The sequence below is a fragment of the Aythya marila genome (assembly GCF_965140915.1).
Source record: "Aythya marila genome assembly, chromosome: 3".
Taxonomy (NCBI): domain Eukaryota; kingdom Metazoa; phylum Chordata; class Aves; order Anseriformes; family Anatidae; genus Aythya; species Aythya marila.
This window is the reverse complement of record NC_139044.1, coordinates 41,620,863-41,643,916: the sequence shown is the minus strand read 5'-3', so window position 1 is coordinate 41,643,916 and position 23,054 is coordinate 41,620,863. Positions and strand designations below refer to the sequence as shown.

Sequence of the window (23,054 nt, the reverse complement as noted above, 5' to 3'; positions counted from 1 at the left end):
GGTGGCAAGTTATCACCCAGAAGCAGCATAAAGAGCTAAAAGACAGCAAAAGGCTATTTGTCCCCAAACCAAGCATTGTATTGTTCTAGAAACAAAAAAGAAAAAAAAATTCAAAAAGGGGTGAACTGAGCTCCCAGATGAAAACTCAAGGATCGTGGAACTGGACACTTCTGGAAACTACCAGCTGTTTTGGTTCTTTCCAGGTTGTTTCCTTGTAGAATTGGTATTAGAAATAGTAATCTATAAACTGTGAGAACTTCAGGTTGTTTCAAGGAAAAATCTCAGGACTCAGAACAACAACAACAACAACAACAACAACAAAAAACAATAATAATTCCTCAAACATCAAATCTATTGGTTATAAAACTGCTCTGGTTTTCAACAGCTTCAAGTCCTTTATACCCAAAAAATAACCCATTTTTCAAAACAGATCGGTTGGTCTAACAACAGACATTACCTCTCCTCAAAAACTTCTCCTCTTCTTGGTCCACCAAGACACACTGTGAAACCCCAGGTGAAAGAAAGCATTCTCAAGGGATGTTGGTTGTTAAACTTGCAGCTACCAAATACCGTGAGAATCTCCCACGTCACCTCTTTTGGAGTGCAATGCAGTGCAATATTTTGCTTTTGACAAAGAAATATTTTCAATAAAAAGGCTACTGAGCATCTAAGAACACTTTCCTTCTTTCCAGAAGTCTTCCCCAGTACACCCATATACACATGTAAGATTGTGCAAGGGAGGAAAGGGAAAAAAGGCATCAAATATTTATTCTAGCCTGTGTTAAAGAAACTAAAGTATTCTCAGCCTATTTGAAATGCAGAGTTGGTTTACACTGCTGGAGCACTACTGTACACCTAGAAAGGCTTCTACATCACAGATTTCCTGCATTCAATGTAAAGTACTGTCTTCCCTGTTTTATGTCTTTTCAAGTACTTCACCGTGATTAAATCAAAGAAATCCTTCTGCATCCTTTCTGTTCATGCCCATAATATTTCTGAACATCATGTCTCTCAGCCTTTGTTCTTTCCTGCAAACAATGTGCATTCAATTCTTTTAACCTTCTCTCGAAAGAGACGTGTTAAAAATGGCTGCTTTTCTCTGAACTCCTTGTAATTTATCAATATCTTTTGATGGTTTTGTGCAGTCACCAAACATACATCAAGCATGGCCTCATGAAAGACATAAAGATGGCAACTTTTACTTCCCAACAGTATGAACTGATTTGAAAAAGTAAAAAGGGAATGCTGCAACCAGTCTTTAAATAATGATTGATTCTTGCTCATGCTATAGAGCCTTCAAACACAGAAACCAAGCACCAACAAATACTCCTTGCACTGGTAATGTACTTGCTACTGTAACAAAACCATACAGCATATCCACACACTGCCAAAATGAGTAACTGTCCTTGTTTCTTAGACATCATTACTGTGCCTAAAGCATATACCTTAAACTGGCTGCATTCGTACGCCATTTTGCGTGGAAAATAAACTAGCTAACAAAGAGAAAGCCCCACCGGCAATCCCATCCTGCTGCCACAGCTGCCTGCCACTACGTGCAATTACAGCTGTGCTTGCTCTGTGCTTCTTCCCTTGCTTCATCTAATGAAGTTCCAAGTGAAGCGTGAATATTGCACATGCAACGTTCAGTAACAAAATCACGGCAGAGATTTAGAAGTTAATTATATGATTGAAGAATACCCGGAATGAGTTAGAAAACAGCTCCTCAAGATTTCAGCAGCATCATCCATGAGTAATTTCTGCACATGCTACGCCTAACTGGATGTTCTCCAAAAGACATTTTGTCGAGGCACAGACTAAACAGGAAAATATTTTAAGGCTTCCTCGTTCTACAGGGAACTTGCGGGAGGTAGATATTTTGACATTCTTTCTGCTTGTTCCTTGATTGTGGGTTTTTCCCTGTCTCTCCCTTTCAAATTAAATGATACATTATGTATTTCTTCTGGCAGGTTGCTTTTAGCGTACCACTGTGGTCTAGCACAGACAGCATCGTTAAGTTACTGAAGGGCTTGATTCCCCCACACCAATGTGCAGCTGCACAATCCAAAACTTGCAGAAAGTTTTCACCAACCCCAAGCTCATCAATACCCTCTCTATGTTTGGTAGGAATGAGCATCTCCTCTCGGTACCTGGAGGTATTTAAGCCTTCCCCCTGTGTTACACACAGGACAAATGATGGAGGCACATCCCCTCTCCATCACTTGAAAGGAGAGTGAAGAACTAATTCATACAAGATGCTCAGTTTGAACAGGACTAAAGATGAGAGGAATGCCAGCTTTGCCAACTCTGTTCTTTCAGTTTGTTCAATCTGTGTCTTCTTTCTTACCCGACTGCAAAGATGCTTTTCATTTAAAAGCTGAGACACATGCTTCAATTATACACAGTTAGAAAGGAATCTGGATCAGTCATTTTATAATGCCAACTCTTAATTAAGCTGGATGCAAATACGTGAGGTGGTCTCTCCTGCCCTCAGTACACTTAAATCAGGAAGACACTCTGACCTCTTCTTTGGGCGCTGCTGTGGCAGCATTGCCAGTGCATGAGAAACACTCACAGGAAAGGCTAGAGCTCCACAATGCAAATATTGCTTTTGGTTTGCTCAGAAAACAGTTGCAGACACAGAGAACATTGTTGTGATTCACTCGTTTCCCAAGCAAATGTGAACTTCTTATTTAAGGATCAGCAGATTTTTAGGGCCCTCAATTAAAATTACGCTTGAAATTGAAGTAGAAGTCAAGCAGCCAAAGCTCAGAAATTACAGACCTCAAGTTTGTCCTCTAGCCCTTTTTTTTTTTTTTCCCTCTTTGTGGGAAACCAATCTGTACAATGAATGAAAACAGGGTCCTATGTAAAAACCAGCACATGACCAGACAACTAAAAATAGGAACATGAGATGCACAAAGCAGAGGAAATGCGGTTGTACGTGGACTGAAAGCCTAGTGTTTATCAGCAACTGCCTCTTGGCTTTGTAAGCTCCAAAGTTCCAAAGAAAAAATCCTACTCTGCTGAGTTGCACCCCACACCCACCACGGAGCATTTGCAGGAGTTGAAATGGGATCCTACCCAGCTGGGGCAGGAGATGGTCGGTCCTTCCTGCTGCTTGGGGCAGCCTGGTCTGACTTCCTGCCCTAGGAGGCAGCGATCCTGCTCAAGGAAGGAACAAAGAAAACCTCTAAAGAAAGATTTTCTGCTCACTTTCAGCTTTCACAGAGCTGAGAGCAGCCCTTGACTTGTCCCGTCACACGGCTTCTGCCTTCAGGTCAGACCTTCTGGTTCCTTTTAGTCAGACTCTGTCTTCTCTATGTAACTCACAGCCCCACTAGAGCAGCCCAGTTCCTTGATGACAGAAGGATGTAACCTGTTACATAAAGGACACGGTCCTGCAGCATGACTTACCTAAAGCAAAGCAGCCCTCATGGGTTAGCTGGAGACAAAAGCAGCACCCTGGTGTCAACACACCACCTCAGCCCGTCCACGGGGCACACAGCAGACTACCTGCCCACAGCCTGGAGTCTGCAAAACATTTGTTACTGTCTGCATCAGGCAGATCCATCTTATCCAGCTTGTGCCTGCTTCCCCTCTGGGCTCATCTGTTTCTGCTTAAACAGCCTTGAAATTCTTGTGGTTTCTCTGGCACCTACTCTGCATGGTCCTGAGGGGTTTACTCTTACATGTCCAATGCTACTCGTTCAAGCTGTTCTCTCCTCAGGTATGTTCCATTATTCCATCCTATTAGTGGTTTTTGTTTGTTTGTTTGTTTGTTTGTTTTTGTTTTGTTTTGTTTTGTTTTTTGTTTACAATGTAATCTGAATCTTCAGACACCCAACTTTCTCTTCCCAATGTATCCTTCTCTATCTTGAGAAAATATTCTGAAAGATAGAGAAACCTTCGCATACCTATCACGTCCACAAAGACAAAAAATAATCATACGTTTTTTCTCGTAGTTTAGGTGAGATTTCCATTCCCATTTTTGTCACTCCTCTCCTCCTCTTCCCCCCTCAGTAATTTGTCTGTGCTTTCCTAGTTCATGTTTGCTGCTGCTCTGCTGGTCCTGTGGATTGAGGTCCTTTGAATGGTCGGTAAGAATACTCCCTCAAAGGCTGCCGACCCCCTCCTGAGGAACATGAGAGAGCTTGGGGAGGGAAATATTGATGAGAAGAACTCATCTGGCTCCAAAAGGCAACTCAAGACACATGACAGGCTGCAGAGGCTCAGCCCAGGCTGAATTTAAAGACCTGCTGCAGAGAGCAGACATGTTAGATCTGCTCAAAAAGAGAAGCAGTGTTAGGCAATCAGCATGGAAATGCCAATTCACAGACCCATTTGTTTGCACAAACTGATTTTAGGGAATACAGAGGTGGCACACTACAATTTTGGAGCTTTGCTCTCAGACTCAGACACAAAATGGCACCTGGCTGGTAATAAACCAAGATGGCTCAAAGTCCTCCTTGCAACACACCTATGCAGTTATTCACTACTCAACTTTCAGCTCATTAAGCCTGCCTGCTTTTTATCTAGCCAAAGTGTGGTTTGAGCATCTTCTCATATTTTTCATCTGTATTTGCAAGATTTACTTTTCTTAAACTGCATGGGGGAGAAGGACTCAGCAGGAGGTGGCAACTGCACAAAGAATAAACTCTTACAATTTAAGCATGAGATTTATTTATTTCAAATCCTATAATGAACTATTTTAACACAAAAGGATGATGAGCAAAGATAATTTGGTGAAATCGGGATTTTAAAGGAAATGTGCATGGTCCTGTTTATTCAAAGTCCTGTTTACTCAAAATCCCAACAAAAATAAACTTAATGCCAACATTTTCCAAGGTACATCACTTTTTAGACTATCTTGGAAGTCACTTTTATTTTCAGATCTGCAGAAACGAATGAAACATTTTCTAACTTCACAAAGCTTCCATAAAGAATTGTACTTTGAGTAACCTAAGAGGCACCAAAATGACAGATCCACTAAAACCGTCTTCAAAAAAAGAAGGAAAAAAAAAAAAAAAAAAAAGCAATTATTTTAGAGATTTATCAGCCTGTGAAATCAGCAGGACTGCAACTAAGAGACTTGAACTGCCACAGTATTTAACTGTTCTTGTAGAGCAACACAGATTTGCATTTGTCTGGCCTGGACATGAAAGAAATAATAGCAAGTTCCAAAACTACCGAAAAAAAACCCTCTCCACCTGTGGCTTTTATAAGGTATTAACCTCAGTACCTATCTCAAACATAGGAGCACCACTGCGTACCCTGGGGGCGCACAAGAAGATTATACTTGCACAGATGCCTTTGAAGTTGAAGAAAGCCACAGATACACACATACATCACCATCATCACGAACAACAAGAAATTACTAGGCTGATAACCAAATTCTTTATCTCACTTTCTAGTGACTTTTTCTTCTTATAATTTGCCTCTGTACTGAGTAAGTATCCCACCAGCTACCACAATACTGAGATTTTTCAGGTATTTACTGTTTTCCACATAACTTTTCTTATCTTCTTCCCCAGCATACAGAAAGGAAAGTGAGCATCAAGCATGTACCACAACCTGCTCAACATCCTACGGAGAGTCTGTCGCAGAGTCAAGACCTGAGCCCACGCATGTTATTTCCTATTTCCCTCCCACACCTAAGTGCATTCAAAGAGCCAGTCTGTCTCCTGTTTTCTCATACTCAACCTTGCTGAAAAGTTGCCTTGATTATACACTCCTCTGCATGTCGCCCATTAGATGCTCAGCCCTTGAGCCTGGGAAGCTGTTTATTCCAGGATTTGAAAACTCCTGTCATCTGCGATTGCAAAGTGGTATCTTTGAAAGGTTACAAATCCAAGCAACAGACACAGCCACTGTGTATAGCATGCAGAGAATTTAAAAACTGTTTAAAAGCTTTGTGGGTTTACTCCCTACTTGATGCAGAACAACAGAATAAAGGACAGGAGCATGATACCATGAGCAACTGACCTCACCAATACCACAACATTTAGGAAGGGGAATGCAGTCATCTTTTCCTGAAGAGGAGTGCCCTGACAGAGGAATATATTGAACAGCTGAAGTCAGATCTTCCTAAATAAAAGAGAAATGAAGCCCTGATTCACTTGCTTCTCCCTGCATGGTCCGCTGTGATGGAGACCATCTCACCACCAGCATCTCGCATGATCTCTCACATGGGATAGTTTCCATGAGAAGAGTCATTACACTATTTGGTGGTTTTTTTGAAGACCAGTTTGTGTGGAAGTTGAACAATTAAAGAGAAACTTCAGTTTTCATGGTTATAGAAGGAGAGAAATAATCTTAATACATGACTAAGTGTAACCGAAAAGATCTGTGACTAAAGAAATATGTTTCTGAACATCTTATGATACTTCAGAACATGACTCTAAATTTATTAATATCTAGGTTTCAAAACACTGTCATTCAAATAATGATGGAAGAAATATAGTATTTTTAGACACAGACAAATATCTACAAAAAGAAAGAGAGAAAATACCCTTAAACTCTTATGTCCTACTACAGAGCTGTGACAGGTTAAGAAAGGCAGACAGTTTTTGTTGTGATTTACATCATCGGGGATCCTTACCTCGAAATTCCAGCCCTCTAAGCTGAAAGGTGACCAGGCCGTTTCCAATTTCAATCAAGTGCACAAAGGCATTTAAATAATCTGATGCGAGAATAAAACAGTCTCCTGTGCTGTAGTTTCCCCAGCGGCCCAGAATCAAATCTCCACAAAGAGACTCCTGCAGGGATCTTGTCAAATGCTCATAAAAAATTGAGTTGAGATTATTGTCATCATTTCCTGTAACCAGAGCAGTACACATTTGTTAATGAAGCAAACAAACAAACTAAGCCCTTCTGCATAAAGTCCTACGTTCTTTTTTATTTCTGCATAAAGCATCTTCCGCTGGCTAGGTGGTATCTTTCTGATGATACTTTATACAGACTGCATGTCCTAGATGCTTTTTAGACCTTTAGAGAATCAGGACTGAAGCTTTTGGTTAATATGAAGAATGTAATAATTTGAACATCAAACTAGTGATGACATAGTTCAGACTGAACCAAATTACGTCCTTCGTGTTTTACAACAGCAGAAGTTTTTTCATCTCCCCTGAAAGACTCTGCTAAGCTAAGTTAATAACTATTAACTTATGTTCTTTATTTTAAGTAACCAGAAATCATATTATTTCAGAACATAAGCTTAAATGTAAATATCTAAGACATTTAAATTTCTGAGATTTTTACTGACTAAAGAACTTGTCACACACTTTCCATTAATTTACTGGGAGTTACTTCTTTTAGTCCTCCAGGAATTTTTCATTAGCCATGAAGTGTCTTTTGAGTATTTAAGATGGTGGCACATATCTTAAAAAAAAAACACACGTTTATTATATTGAAAAAGAATGAAACTCACTTTATTCAACATGAGAATTGCTACTACTCTCTTTAAAAATAGCATCAGCTCTCCAGTTATACATTGCTTTGGCCAACTGTCTAGGTAAGAACATGTCACAGTCTAAAAGTCCAATCTCAGAGGTCTATGGCATTTATCTGTATTAAAATTAGCACTCTACGATGATAATTAGAGAAAGGGAATAAACTTTTCACAAATGCTAACATAGTGCCACCTAATCCAATGTGGTATTGGTTTGTGCTTGTACTATTTCACATAATATATATGCTTGAGGTGAGAAATATATCTTTTTTTCTATAAGGCATCAGTGGCTCACCTCTAATACTTTTTAAATGTAGGTGCATCTTCATCACCATGGCCATTATGCATGTAGCCCCAAATGCATGGATACACAGGTGTGTATGTTCATACAGATACACTCAGCTCTGTAACTTCTGTAGTATGTTTGTCAAAAAATATTTTTTAAAGCACACACAAAAAGAACACGTTGCTTGAGCTATGCTTTGAAAAATACAATTAACATATATAATTAGCATATATAATAGAGATTATGGCTATCAGATGACAGAATGACCTCGAGAAACATCTTAACACTTCGCCTTGAAATGATACATAATGAAAAAGCATTATATATGCCTTGAACTGCTAACACTTCTCTTGCCCTCTTGGACACCCTGGATTACACCTGAAGATGTGTATTTGTACATGCTGTTGATCTAACGGATAAGCATAAAAAGGGAGGTTAAAAATGTGACAACAATAATTACAAGGTAAATATCTCCACAGTACAAGCCTCTGACAACTCAGTGGAAATATAAAATCAGCTGCAGAACATGAAAGAGGAAGAACCCCCCTTATGAAATCCTGGCCTCTCTCAGTGGGACCAGGATTTGGCAGAAAATCTGGGTGTCAGATTCTGCTGGAAAGGACCCTGACCTGCCAGGTGCTGGAGAGCATCAGCTCAGGTATCAACGCGTGTGCACTGACTGGTCAAAAAACTCTCTCATTCCCCAGTCTCACAGGAATTGCATGGTGCAATGCAGGAAGGTGTTTTGGATTGCCATGGATCAGAGCTCACTTAATGAACCATTACATGGAGGAGAGGCCTACTCACTTGTTGTTTTTTTTAAACCCTTCTGATTTCTCCCTCTCTTCCTTTCCCACACACCAGAAAGGCTTCTCCCCAGTGAACAGGAGATACCTGTCTACCCAAACTGCTTAGTGGTAGGGGTGCTGTTAATCTGCTGCTTTTTTCCAAAATGTTTTCCTGACCACAGCTAACCTTTAAGTCTAGCTAGGATGTCTGCTGTGTGCTCCACATAAGGAAAAAGGCTGTTTCTAACCATATGATTTGCATGCCAGCACCTATCTAATCAGCTTCATGTAACTGAAGAGCAAATTTACTTATCAAGGCACACGACTTAAAGAGGCACTCTATTACATTTAAAATGTTCCGGTTTGTTCACACAACATTTAAACCCTTTGCATCTCTTTAACTTTTCAGCTTAAGTCTTATTGGAGTGAATACATCGTGTTTTACAAATCAAGCAAAACAAATGACCCAAACTCCCAGGCCATACCTGCATCCTTTTCGATCTGAATTGCCAGTCTTGTGTTGGAATGGTCCGACCTTTTGGTGCTGGAAACAAAGACACGTTGTACAGTCAGTTCTTCCCAAATACATGTTTTTATTTTATTTTAAACATATCTTTACATTCTATACCATTATGCAATTCATACTCCTAACCTGGTCCTCAGTCTATTCCAAGTGTGCCCATACAGTGACTCCAGAAACACATCAACCAGGTGCCAACACAACACTGAATAGGAAGAACACTAAATCAGTCTCTCTTCCCTTCTAAGCCTTAAGGGCAATAGCTCAACATAAAGGGTTTTGTTTGTGTGAAAGTGTTGCTGTGGGTGTATAACATCTACAGAAGGAAAAAAAAAAACAAAAACAAAAACACAATTAGCTTCAAATTTACCTAGACAGCAATGACAAAGTCCTTGGCCATTCTTGTCTCTTAAAAATGAGTGAATCCTATGCTTCAGTCCATACACAGGGAACTCTGTTTCCCTTAGGAATGGCACAGTCCCTACTCAGAGTTTTCACTCTACCAGTAGAATATAAAGTACATGGGAAAAATGGTCACAGAAAGGAGGGAAACTGTAAGGTAGACTGGATTGAGATTTTATACCTACCTGCAACAAAAGATATTTACAAAGTCCACAGATAAGGAACAAGTAAACCACTGTGGGCAAAATGTGTCCAACAGGGGTTGCTGTGGTGGCTAGGGATACTCAGCACCACGAGTCCAAAGCATCTCCCAAGCCTTCAGGGTACAAGTGAAAGCCTCAGCTAACATGAATGCTACAGTAAACGTACTTTATTTTCCTGAAATACAAGTCTGGTAATGGTGCTTTAAGATTTCATGTACATTTTCTATATACAAGTTACTTAAAGGGCTGGAAGATTCTGAGGCGAAGCTATAAGCTCACACTGAAGCTGCCTGGGGAGAAGGATGCCACCGATGTCCCTAATGTCAGAAAGTCTTTTCATCCAGCTTCTGCAGCCCACCCACCCCGTTCCCAAGAGCTCTGGAAAACTCACTGACAAGAAAAACTATACACAGGCTTTCGTGTAATACAGAAAAGAGGAACAGAACTGCTGTACTTCCCTCCCTACTGATTTTTGCTTTTAAAAAAAGCATGTTCTTAACTGTGCAAGAAATACAGTTGGTGAGAATATGAGTGTTAATTAGACTTATTTGTAATTAATATTAGTACATTATCTACATACATTAACATTTTATTTGATGTATTATTTATCTTCCTGCCTCTGGTTGGCTGAGCTTATTGTAACGGCAATTTTCATTTCCTATGCAACAGAGAACGGTAACGCTGGGGGGCCTTCTGAGCAATTTGGAACATAAAGAACGATTATATTTCAAAAAGGTTGTCAGAATTCCTCTACCCTAACATACATCCACCTGCAAATGCAACATATGCAAGAGTAAGCATAAAGATTAGGTTACAGAATTGAATCAATTTTCTATTCTCAGCAGAGAAACGCTCCTGATTTCAGAACCGCGTATGTTTTAAGGTTATGAGGCTCTTTTTTAACTTTCAGTCTCTCTGAAATCAGTGTGGCAGAATGGGGTACAAGTCAATACTATTCTTCACTCCAAATTTCTATCAAGCCGTAAAGCATTTATGTTCTTGAAGCATACTGAAACCAACACAAATCAAGTAATGTTTCAGAAAATTCCATTCTATATTAGCAGGAGTCCTTTCACCCAGTATGTAGCTCTGGCTCCATTTCCTTCCCTTTTTCTCCTTTTAAGAGAGATATGTGAAACAATCAGGGAAATTGCAAGTGCTTCAGGTCTTTCTGTGAGAGATAATGCAGCCTGAATAGGAAGAAGGGAAGGAAGCAGTGCAGTTCTCCCAAACCAAACGAAACCAGGCTCTGTTGTGGCTTTTCCCCCCAATTCCAAGCACAGTATTGATTTCTTGAGGAGGGAAAACATGGGCCTCGGGACACAAGATAAGAAAGGATTCACCATTTTGGATAGTACTAGAGAAACTCAAAGCTTTATACTGATATTTTGAAGCATAGTTTTAAATTTTTATGAAGACCAAAGGCAATATGTACAGTTGGAAAAGCAAATGGTGAACTACTTTTGTCCTGAGATTCAGTTTACTTCAATAAATTCAGTCAGGTAATACACCTAGGTAAAAATCAGATAAAAATCTTCCACAGTCATTAGTAACCAAAGCTATGTTTGCACCTTCTTGAAGCCAACGGGAATTTGCATAGCATTAAACTCTAATACACTGTTCCTGATGCTCCAACTGCTACACCTTTACTCCTGGGCTTTTTGCTGTCAGCTAGGACCCCCTAAAGCGAACTTCTGGGACAAGTGGGTGATTTGGGCTTGCCTCCAGTGGCTTCTGGCTTGAAATCTGGTTGTTACCACTCATCCAAGGTGATAATTAGCTCAGTAATTGGATTTCTTCCTGAACTGCATTATTCTATGCAAACCAAGCACAGGTCCTTAGGCACTTGCCCCTGAGAGCAAGTGATTGTCTTTGAACATCTTCAATTTTCAAGTCAACGTCCTTCTTAGATATTTCAGGAACTGGCTCATGCTCTTTTAATCTAGCATCTATATGGACAGTGAGATAATCTACTGCCTTGTGTACCACTGTTTGTGTCATTATAACTATTGCTTCCTTTGCAAAAAGATGAAGTCACTTCCTATACTTTCCTTGTCCAAAAATACAACCTCGTTTTTCAACCTGGAAAGACTGTCTTCTTCAACTTTGCTCTCCGAAATTCCTTAGAAAGGTAGAAAAGAGTCTGAGGTGGATTCAGGCAGCCTGGGAACATACCACAGATGGTGAGAATTAGGCAAACTAAGGGAAAAAAAAAGATCATTGCAGTGCTCATTTCCAGAAGATGAACATAAATGAACACAATCTGCCTTGATGTTGCTGGATTTTGCCCCAAACACAAAGTCAAGATTTCCAGAATTCCTGCTGTGAAGGAGTGGATCTCTGCTATGAAAGGGAACAAAACAAAGAAAAGCAGTCCCTCTGGGGGATGCATGAGATGCATTTCTAGGGTAGATCCAAAGTTCTTCGTCTGTCTGTGTCCAATGAATTTTAATCCATCTTTCCATGACATCTAACAGACAAGTCTAACAGGGAGGAACATTACTATGCTGCAGCCCTATGACTATTCATGGAGTCTGGAAAAAATCCTCAGCATTTCCATTTGAATGTCTTATGCTGCTGGCACTATAAACGGAAGGCTTAACATTAAAAACACAGTAGTAGTAGGCTAAGATAGCAAGGGGTGGGGGGGTGAACAAGGAAATAGCAAGCATCCATGAATATTTGAAGGACACCAGAGGCAAAAATGATGGTACTAATTGGACGTGTGAGGATGCCCAAGTAGTTTTAAATCAATTTCATCTAAAAGGCAGAACACTTTCAGCACGATTATAACAGCAAAGGCTGACAGCCCCTTCGTGCATAACCATGGCCAGGTTTTCTGGGCAGTTGCATGGAAGACATGCCCTAGGTTTAATTCATGTTAATAAGGAAAGATCTTTCAAAAATGGAACAATTTCTCCTTCCTGATCACTCACTCTAAATTTTATTCTTCATGCTTTCTTCCTCCCTTCCTTCCCTCCCTCCCCCCGTGTTTTGTCTAGCAAAATAAAAAGTGGCTTTGATTGCATGCTAGGAAACTGGGGGAAGGCTAAGATGTAAAAAACTTGTTAAAGACTGTCCTGCTGAAGGTTCCTTTTAAAACATGGGGACATTTTATTATCTATCATGTTTCCTGTTGTGCTTCCTTCCTTTGCTTTCTTAAAAGACTTTTATAATTCATTCTGAGAGATTCATGGTTGTAGGTTTTTTGTTATGGTTTGGTTTGTGGTCATTTTCTGAGAAACTATTTCTGAGACTGTTTAAGACCTTAGCCTATTCTGCAGCCTGCTGTTCCTGCAAACAAGGCTTGTGTCATTCTGCACCAAAAGGAATGCAAGTGAGAGATGTGCATCTGAGATCAAAAGCTGAATGGCCAAACATGAATTTAAACAGCCCACCTAAATGCTCTGACATTCAAAGGTTTAGCAGGGAAACTCACCTCTTATTTGTAAGCTAGCTATTTGAGTATCTGTGTACTTCAAAATATTCACAAATGCTTTACCAAAATGTCACCAATACCCTTTTTCATCTTAGCTGTCTACCTTGCTACTTAATTTCTTTCATATATATATACACACTAATTCCATGGACTGCGGAGAATGTTGATCACTTCCAGCAGTCATTATGGCAGTCCCTACAGCTTTTCAGACTGAAAAAATCTCCAACACGTGGTTGAACTAGGTGGTGTTCTGAGAGCAAACTCTGGTAGCCAAAGGATAGAAAAAGTATTTCTCCAGCACTCATCCAGTATTTACCTACTGCCAATTCACACAAAGCTTCAGGGACAATTCTCAGTGGCAATGTGGTATAATTCTGCATTTTGCATAATCTCAGAGCCAAGTGAGAGAGATTTTACATTTTGCTCTTCTAAGCCCTCAGGCATTTTGGGTCTAGTATATACCCTTGCATATCAGGACACAACCAGAACTTGAGCAAGCCGTAGCATTTCCCTGCTGCAATCTGTACACAACTTGCACATCACCTCAGTTTCAATGGTTACACTCCTGCTGAACATCTCCTCTGGGATCTCAGCTTTTCCCATCTTTCCATCTTGACAGAAGCTCGTTGAGTAAGCATCTTTTTGAAAGAAAGGTATGAGTTTACTGCTCCTAACTTCAGCTTGCCCCTAAACATTTTATTCAGTTAAATCTAAAACAGGAGGCAATCTGCATTATCCAAGTGAATAGGATGAACACTTTCTGAGAACACTTATTCTTATTGAAATTCAGTAAATACATTTCAATAGGTTTCCAATACTCAACATGACAGAAATTTCATGAGTTCATTTATTCTCATTGGATTTACATAATTTGGAAGCTAAGCATTAGAAGAATAGCTTATAAAAATGTAGTGCCACTGTATATCCATACAAGCCCTTAAAATATTACTTGCTTCCTATTTCTGATTTATGAGTCTATTCTCTTCTGCCTTGTTCCTGCTTTCCTTTCCAAATATCTCTCAAAGTCTTCTTCTATTGTTCTCATGATTTTTTTTTTCTCTATAGGTCTGACTTCGTGATTATGAATGTCTGTTGCGCTATCCTCTCTGCTGCACGCATTTTGCTTCTTTGCCCATCCCTTTCGCTTTTCATTTATCCTGCTTGTGGTTTTGATCTCTGCTTGCGTTCCTGCATGGCCTCAGCATGCATTCTCTCTCTGATGCCTCCCTTCTGTCTTTATTCTGTCCTCTTAGAGTGATTCAGTGAACTGGAGTTGTGAATGCATCTTTAGCTCGGCAGGGAACTACAGAGCACTGAATCAGAATGCACTCCCAATTAATTATCACACATATGGCTCCTATTCAATTAGCCTGAATTTGTTTTATTGACTGCCACAGGCAAAATTTGAGAAGAGGAGATGTTACCAGTTAAAGAGATACTGCCAAACAGTCAAAATACAGCTTTGAATTTTGTATAGCCTCCCTTGTGTGTAAAACTCTTGGCAACTTAGAAAACATTTATCTTAATGCCAGTTCTATTTGGCTGAAGGATCCCATTTTTCCTCACCTGTCTTTTCCCAGATAGCTGTGACTCTTGTTGTGGAGTCAAGCAGTACGCCGAGGGCTGGTTTGGAGAGGACATGTGCATACATCTGTGCTACAGCAAGTGGCCAAAGGGGCATGCACACACACGAGGGCACTTGCTAAGAGGGAGATGGCAGGTCAAGACATGGAGCAGGACACGATTTCTTGTAGGACTTCTTTTAGCCTGGGGCTTTACCTGAAGCAGCACCTCAAAGCCCTGCACATCCACTGAAGGGGATTGAAGACCAAGCCAGTGCTGTAGGTACAAGTCCAGTGACAGTGCTGATGGTGTGCAATGTGAAAAAAATGTACCATACAGGTACAAGAGCAGGGAGGAAAGGGTCCTGAGAAGACAATCAGATGAGCAAGTACAATGAGTAACATTCAACTTCAGAGCTCATGAAGAGCTAAAACTGGAATACAGACAAAGATGTTCCTCACTGTTCAAATGTTTTGTTTTTCTCTATTCTCTCCCCAATGCCAGAACTGTGACCACACATGTGCCTGAAGAACAGGGTGCAACTTCCCAGAGAGCAGTTTATATTCAAAGTTTCAAGAGAGAAGCTTTTTTTTTTTTTTCCAAAAAACATCTTTATTGGGGAAATTTTCCAGTTATGAAGGAAGAGTAATGAAGGAAGAATAGCAGCAACCTGCTAATGCTTCAGCTTTTGCATCACTGCCAGGTGGGGAGTGCCACTGCCATCAGCAGGAATGCTGTATCCATGGGCAGACCTCAGGATCCCCTAGTAACAAGCTAGGCTGAGGGTTCAAGGATCTAAATCCCTTTGCATCAGAAAGACTCAAAGAATTCATTATGCTCTATCAGGTGACCCATTCTGATTTGAAGACAACACACCAAAAATTCAGACTAAAAGCCATTCATTCATTGATCCTGTTTGTTTCGACTTGTAAGTCCCGGGCACTAATGAGTGCCCACTGTGGTTTTTATCTACACGCTGAAACTTATTTATACTATTTTGCTGAGTTTTAAATTATCTTAACACTCAATACAAGCCTGGAGAAGCCCTGAGGTCAACCCAGTGAAGAACGCTCTTAAAAGAGCTGTGGTCACCAAAGGGGCTAACAGAAATAAAACCGAATAGGAACTGATAACAAAGGAACTGTAAGCCCAGTACTGTAAAATCTTTGAACTGGAATACAGTGCTTCTTTCTGCTCCGGTTATAAAAACAGAGAAACAGAAGCAGCCAAACACAAAAATTAGCAGAGAAGGAGAAGCAGTTTAGAAGAAACTGAAAAGATTGCAATGAGCTGCAGAACTGCTTGGTGCAACGTGCCTTTCATGCCAGGGGCTGAAAGCATTCAGAGAAGATTGAATTCTGAGTAATGACAACTGGCAGCGACATAGTCAAAACAAAATATTTCTGAAATTATATTTGAGGAAGTAAGACAAACTAACTCCTATAGATACGGGGAAAAAAGGGTTTTCTTATGCTTAAGTCATGCTATAATTGTTGACTTCAGAGGTTAATGTACCTTTCTTGAAAGTATTCATTATAAATCAATGTCTCAGACTACTGAACTATAAACATCTGCTGCAGTTGTTCCTCTGTAAACATCACCACTACGGAGGTCTAAGAACATATGAGAAATTAAACAACATAATGAGAAAAGACTAAAGAAAAAAGAAAAACAGCCTGAAAAAGGAGAACGTGAAAGGTCTGAATATGCAGCTCCCAAGCAAGGCCCACAGACAGTTGTGGGTGAATGGCATTTTGTGTTCAGATCAGGGGGTTCAGCAGCTGTACTAGACAAGCCGGATCACAGGGAAACCAGATGCACTAGGGTATGTTAAAAAATAACCATTTGGAAGTGGAAGGCTTGTTATTTTATGGGAAGAAGGGAGGGAGCAGATGGGCACATTTCACAGCTTTTTTTCCCACACACGTGCATGATGTGGGGTCAGTCCTGGTTATGTCCACACTGGGAAAACGCTCCCCACTCCACCTGTAGGCTGTGCATGAGGAACAAGTGATGTCAGCCAGTCAGAAAAAAGAAAATGGAAACTGCACTAAATCTGAGACAGGGCAGGTCTTCCTTGCCCTCCATCCCCAGCTAGAAGAACCTTACCAGCAGCTATTTTCCAGACCACAATGACAGAGCAACAACATACTGATGCACTTGGAGAAAAGAAACACTTGTTCACATAGTCTCAGACACAGAGAGGCATCCGGTAGTGCCATTCTGAGATAACTGGCAACTTAATCACAGCCTCTTTAGAGACACTTAACTAATTTAGTTACACCACACAGTAATTCACTAGAGACCCTTCAAAGCAAACGCAAGCTGTGCCTTCCCCAAAAATAGGCACCAAACCAGATGACCAAGAAAGAACAGAGGCAGGAAGGAGCAGGGCAGAGGAGAGAGAGGCGTGTAGGCACTGAAATCTCTGGATTGCTGCTGGCAGTGTGCTCTTTATGGGGACAAGTCACAGCTGCAGCAGAGAAGGGGCTGCTCCGCGTGATCCAGGGATTAGACCCACTGGGGAATGAAAGGAAACTTTCTACTCGGTTCTGCCTGCTGCCGTGTCCAAGATACAAAGCAAGATAAGAGGACAGAAGGAGGGGGAGAGGCAAAGTGTTTAAGAAAAAAAGCAAAGCAGTGGAATGAAACAACAGCATTGGAACAAGCACTATGCTTTAAAGTGCCTATACATTAAATAAGATTTACTGCTATTTCCTTTTCTCTCCCTGCCATCTATGGCCTAATCATTCTACCAGCTGTGAAAATACAGAGTAAAACAGGACTCTTCAAACTGGGAAGCAGAACCCAAGCTAACGACAGGACAAACCCAGTGTAGCATCAAACCTGTTTTTTTGTTGACGTTGTTTGTTTGCTTTAAAGAGAAAATTTCTCACAGTTGGACTCCCATGGGACAAGCAGCTCATGAGAGCAGGCCAGCTTTCTGAATTTTTTTTTTTTTTTTATCTCTTCTTTAAAATCACCCATCCCTATCCCCCCAGAAAGGTCCACAGAAGTGCACACACTAAACAAACAGCGTGTGTTGACTCCGGGGAAGAACACCCATGCTCTGCACACACGCCGCCAGAGCACAAATAGGCACAGTATGATTCCTGAATTTTGAAGAGCTTGCTAGGAATTTCACAGTTTGCTCACTGTCAAAATGAGCTTTTTTTTTTACTTTTTCTTTTTAACCTACTTGAGTTCCTCCATCTCCTTGAAAAAAAAAAAACAAAAAACAAACAAGCTATTGTCTCAATTCTCTGAGACTTTCAGCTCCAGATCACATCACCTGGAGTGGCAGATGTCCCATCAGAAACCCAAGGAATGGGGTGTGTGCTTCATTGGGTTATACCCAATGTTACCCAGGGGTGTACGCTTCCTTGAGTAAAAAAACTGGGTGCATGGCTGGTCTCAAAGAGAGCAGTGAATGGAGTTAAATCCAGCTGGAGGCCAGTCACTAGTGGTGTCCCCCAGGGCTCACTGTTGGTGCCGGTTCTCTTCAGTACCTTTATCGATGAGGTCAGTGGAGGAACCAGAACAACTTCCCCCTCTGGTTCAAGTTCCTGAGCCTATTTAACTCCATGGCTCTGATAGAAAGCATTCATGCCATCTCTTTGAGTTTTTAGGTATGGAAGAGTCAAGATCTAAGGCAATAAGGCAATGCTAGTCTCGCTTTATTCAATTATTTCAAGTGTTTTGTAGGAAATTTCCCTATTCTTAATACAATATTACTCCCTTCCCCTATCTTTTTGTCTTTTTACTGTATTCCTTTAATAACCCAGGAATTTTTCAGTCAAACTCTAACTCTTCTCAGTTCTTCATGTGAGGGACGAAATACTGAAATTCAAGTGAGGGAAAGGAGAATCAGAAGTGCTAGAGATCAAATGAACATAAATTTAGGAGGTGCACGTTGTGGAATGCCACAGGTTCAGACAGTTATTTTGCTTTGATAACTATCAGTCTTCTACAAAGCTGTTTACTACTTCTGAAAGGTTTTGGGGGGCCAGGTTGCGGTTTCTGTGTTTTAAGTGAGAAGACCATAAAAGATACATTAGAATTTCTAACATCCAAGCACAATTTTTTTCAGTCTAATGTGAGCATTCACATTGAAGACAAAGTTGTAGTGAATGATTATTTTGAACAGACAAATGGGAGTGGTTTAAAGCATTAAAAGTGTTTGTTTTTCACACTCAAAAATGATTAGTGCTAACTTCTTTATTTCCTTTGATGGGGATCACTGACAGTCACTACTGACAAAAACCAGACCCCCTAATTTAAATATCAAGCACTATATTTTGAAATTCCTTTGAATATCTTCTGTTCACGTTGTCCCAAAAGCCACCAAAATACCAACAAAAGCAAATGAAAATGGTCCCAGCTATTTCCATGTACAATAGCCTACAGATACCACACTAATCTAACACCATGGAAGAAATGTACAACCACTGAGCTTGATTCCCTAACCTGTACCTAGAAAAGAAGCCACATGCCACATTAAAATGTTCTAGCTGAAGTAAAATGCAGCAGATGTTCAATTCTCCCACTTCCTACTTAATGTGGTTCAAGGTTTCTGTCAGAAAATATAAAGCTGTCTGTGGGATTGGCAGTAGCTTCCTGCTTTTCCAAGCCTGCCCTCAAGTTTCACTCCAATGAAATAATGAACCTGCTGACCCAGAAAAGGATGTGTGAGAAATAATTTTATGAAGATCTGACGCCAGTGTACAAAACTTGGCTCAGCCCAAAACCCTTTCACAAATCTCATCATATCCAGAAGCTTTATGTAACTTGACTTTGTCTCAGTAGTTTCTGTACAGAGGAGTACATGTGCACTCACTGACACAAGTCAAATTAAAAAAAAAAAATCTTCAAAAACCCATCAGACCATTTCCCCTAAAAGATGGAAGAATCAATTACTACAATTTCAAGTTCTGAATTCTCTGAAGGTGCTCAGATGCATCAGTGGTATTGATACCAGAAGTGTGATAAATGTACAACACTTCTCAACGGTCTGGCCAAATCCTGCTTTGGCCAATGCAATTTTTACTTTGTACCTTCTGTTGCTGTTCTGCAGCTGCCACAACTTACTCAGAGCCCGGTTACATGTTACTAGGTATTTGCTCTGAAAACTCTCTCTACTTGGAAAGGACAGAGTTTTCCTGCCTCTACCACTCTTATTGGGAACCCATTAGATTCCAGTTACCAAGAGCTTTGAAATCCTACAGGGTAAAAGAAGCAGAAAGTCTTTATTCAACCTGTTCAATATTCTAAGTTTACCTCCTTCTGAAACCAAATGAATGATGGCTAAATTCTGACAAAATCAATTCTTATGTCAAACTCTAAGATCAGATGTAGCAAGTAATTACAATGCACACTCATCATCACTTCTCTATGAGAGTTACCTGCCACAGCCCAAGTGCTACTGTTTCAGCAGGCCAGTATAAAATATATTAATGCAGCCTGACTTTGGTGCCAAAGGCTTAACAGATTTAGTTGCTAACAGTAGCTAGCAAGACAAAAAGGGCTGACAACTGGGAGTTTCACCGTGTTTGTTTTCACAGCTTCATTACTGTATGCCTGCACAACAAATGCAACATGACACCTCATCTGTAGCGTGCTGATAATTGTTTAAATACACGTTCAGAAATAACTAAATAATCATGAAATAGTAAAGCACCAGAATCAAGATTCAAAGGTTAACCTCTCAAGGCCTACAAGAATTTAAGGAATATCTTTGGAAAGAAAAATATCTCCACAAATGAAATGAATGAGAGCAAAACCTTTAAAAATAACAAGTGTAGAAAACTTTTGAATAGTCTTACTTGTAGTTTTTCTCCCAGAACTTGATCGGTCTTGCATATGATGCGATAAAGATGACACTACCAAGAAATGGACTCAGCGGAGTAGAAAAGACTGAAGTGGCCAGAGTTTGGAAAAAAAGCATAGCAGAGTCTGAAAACTGCAAGTTAAGGTAACACAAATGATTTCATCATACTATCAAAACATTGTTGAGGCAGCTTTTCAAACCATTTTTGCCTTTTTATTATTTATTTTACCAAAGTGGTGGAGGGAGGAGAGGAAATGAAGGCACACAGTGCCAAATTGCCAATTACCAGCATGTAATCTGTGGCTTTTCAGTGCTACACAGCTGTAATGGAGGTGACATGTCTGAACAGAGTATGGTATTAGCAGGGTGACTGTCTAATCTCTGCCTGAGGACAGATCCAGACTGTAGCCAGAGCAGTGAAGTGCCCTTTTCCAGCAACCAAGCATATCTTCAACACAAAGTGGCTTTCGAGAGGTCTGACAGAAAGGGTTTAATTCACACACACGCACACACACACACAAAAAAACCCACTAATATTAATTTTCTTGGAAATTCTCAGTTCTGCGCATTAGTCTTGCTTCCAGTGAATCCAGCATTGCCTTCTGTGAGTTTCTGCTTTTTCTAAGATTATCTAGTGTATAGAGAAATAACTATGCCTATACAATCCAACATGCTGCCTCAAAATCATGCTTTCAAGTTAGTTTTTACTGACCATTTAATATTCCATGCTGACTGAAAGGTTAAAAAAAAAGTGTAAAAGTGTTCTGCATTTCATGCTTTTCAAAACATATACAAAATGAGAAGGTGAGGGCAGGGGAATAAAAAACATCACCCAAACACCATCATGAATGCCTGAATCCGTGGCTTACTTTAAATGTAAATTCCTATTCCAGGCTGCTGGAAAGCATCTTAGAAGATAGACAAGGATATGAAAAACATGCATGTTAAAAGGAACATGATTTAAAAACAGAAACACACACACACACAAATAGGCAAATTAAATGTTAGGGATCAACTCTTCTTTAAATCATACCGGGACCATGAAAGCTTGGGAAAATAGTTTCCAAGTTGGCATAAGAGACCAGTTGTCCTTCCTTACGCTTCTCTTGGGAAGAAAGTACTAAATAAAAATGCCAAGGACAAAGGAGCAATGATCAAAGTACTGCAATTAATTGCATCTCAGACTAAAATTACTGTCAAATCACACAGTACCCACAGTCCTTTAGCTTACTCTGTTCTAATAATGTGTGTCCCACAGTCTGAGACTTTACAATAATTATCTTTACACGTGTAGCATCATTTGTAGCACACTATTTCCATAAAACAGCTCACTAGCCATGCTTTCAAAGTAATTTGCAAAATCTAGAAACAAATATTTGCCAAGAGATATCTCTCGAATCCCTCAAACGTATTAAAAGAGAGTGGTCCTGAATGGTGTCTTTGTGCATTAGCGAACTTGCAAAATGAGCTGCCCTCAGAGTCTAAAGTTCAAAAAGCAACAGAGAGCACAGAGCAGGAAGCAAGTGCATCAAAAGTTAAACTGTCATGTTATGCTGGAGTCATAACCACCATTGGCTGTAAAAGATGAACAAGTATTTACAAGTGTCAGATAAGGGAAGGAGGCATTGAAGCTGAAGAGACAAAAAGAGAGTAAGGAGGACAGATAAGGACAGTAAATCAAGTTTTCTTAAGAGGGTTCTAATGCCATTATTGATTTTAAAACTGCCACCATCATGAGTTAAGACATTTAGGACTCCCCTGTGAACTGCTTGTGTTAAAGGCATAAGCAGTAGCAACATTTTTATTTTTGCTGAAAGACATAATGCTCTGCTGTATGCAAGTTGGAAGCCATTTCCCATTAGACTTGTGAAGAGTGGTTTTAATAAAGTGTTTCATGTATGTAAGCATATCACAGGAACAAGTAACAGCACCAGGCCGACTTACCTACAGCTGATGTGTACAGTGGCATACAGATGTATATACATGGTGTATATACATCATGGTGTATATACATATTGAGAATAATGGTGTATATACATATTGAGAATAATGGATTTTCTTTTTTAAGGTGGCCAAAATCGAATTTTGAGAATTAACTAAAAACTGTTCAGCGTGAAATAAAATGTTCCGTTTGAAGATTACGTATTATTTAACAATCTGTTTGAATTCAAATTAGCTTCAAAACAAGTGGCTGGAAAGGTTGATGGTTTCAACATCTTCCACCCCCTTTTTTCAATACAAAACCATGGGATAAGCCCAGCCCAAACCCTCTGATGCCTCAAACCCACATTTTTAATTGCAATTACTATGTGCCAAGACATTTGGTCACTACCAGGCACAAGATCACTTAAGAGAGTGGGACAACCAAGTTTCAAAGGGCTTCCTTTCCTGACGCTAGAGCTGTAAGCCTGAAACAGCCAAAGCAGGAACTCTTATAGATAGAATAATCTGAATTACAAGCACTTTTTTTTTATTATTTATTTTCTTCCAAATCTCACTGTTCATTTATTAGGTATTCCTTTGACTACAAACTAGACTGACTTTCTCAGTGTGCTGACAATTTAAGGGGTACAGACACA

General features: G+C 40.0%; 1 protein-coding gene across 1 annotated transcript in view; it reads right to left on the bottom strand.

Annotated features, from left to right (window-relative positions):
• The window catches only part of PCNX2 (pecanex 2), a 151,987-nt gene that overhangs the window by 29,030 nt on the left and 99,903 nt on the right, over positions 1–23,054 (bottom strand). Inside the window, exons 23-25 of the mRNA XM_082757622.1 lie at positions 20,471–20,600; positions 9,007–9,065; positions 6,599–6,814 (exon numbers count right to left, since the gene is read on the bottom strand). Coding sequence (XP_082613748.1) covers positions 6,599–6,814; positions 9,007–9,065; positions 20,471–20,600 — 405 coding nt within the window. The remainder of the gene's footprint in view (positions 1–6,598; positions 6,815–9,006; positions 9,066–20,470; positions 20,601–23,054) is intronic.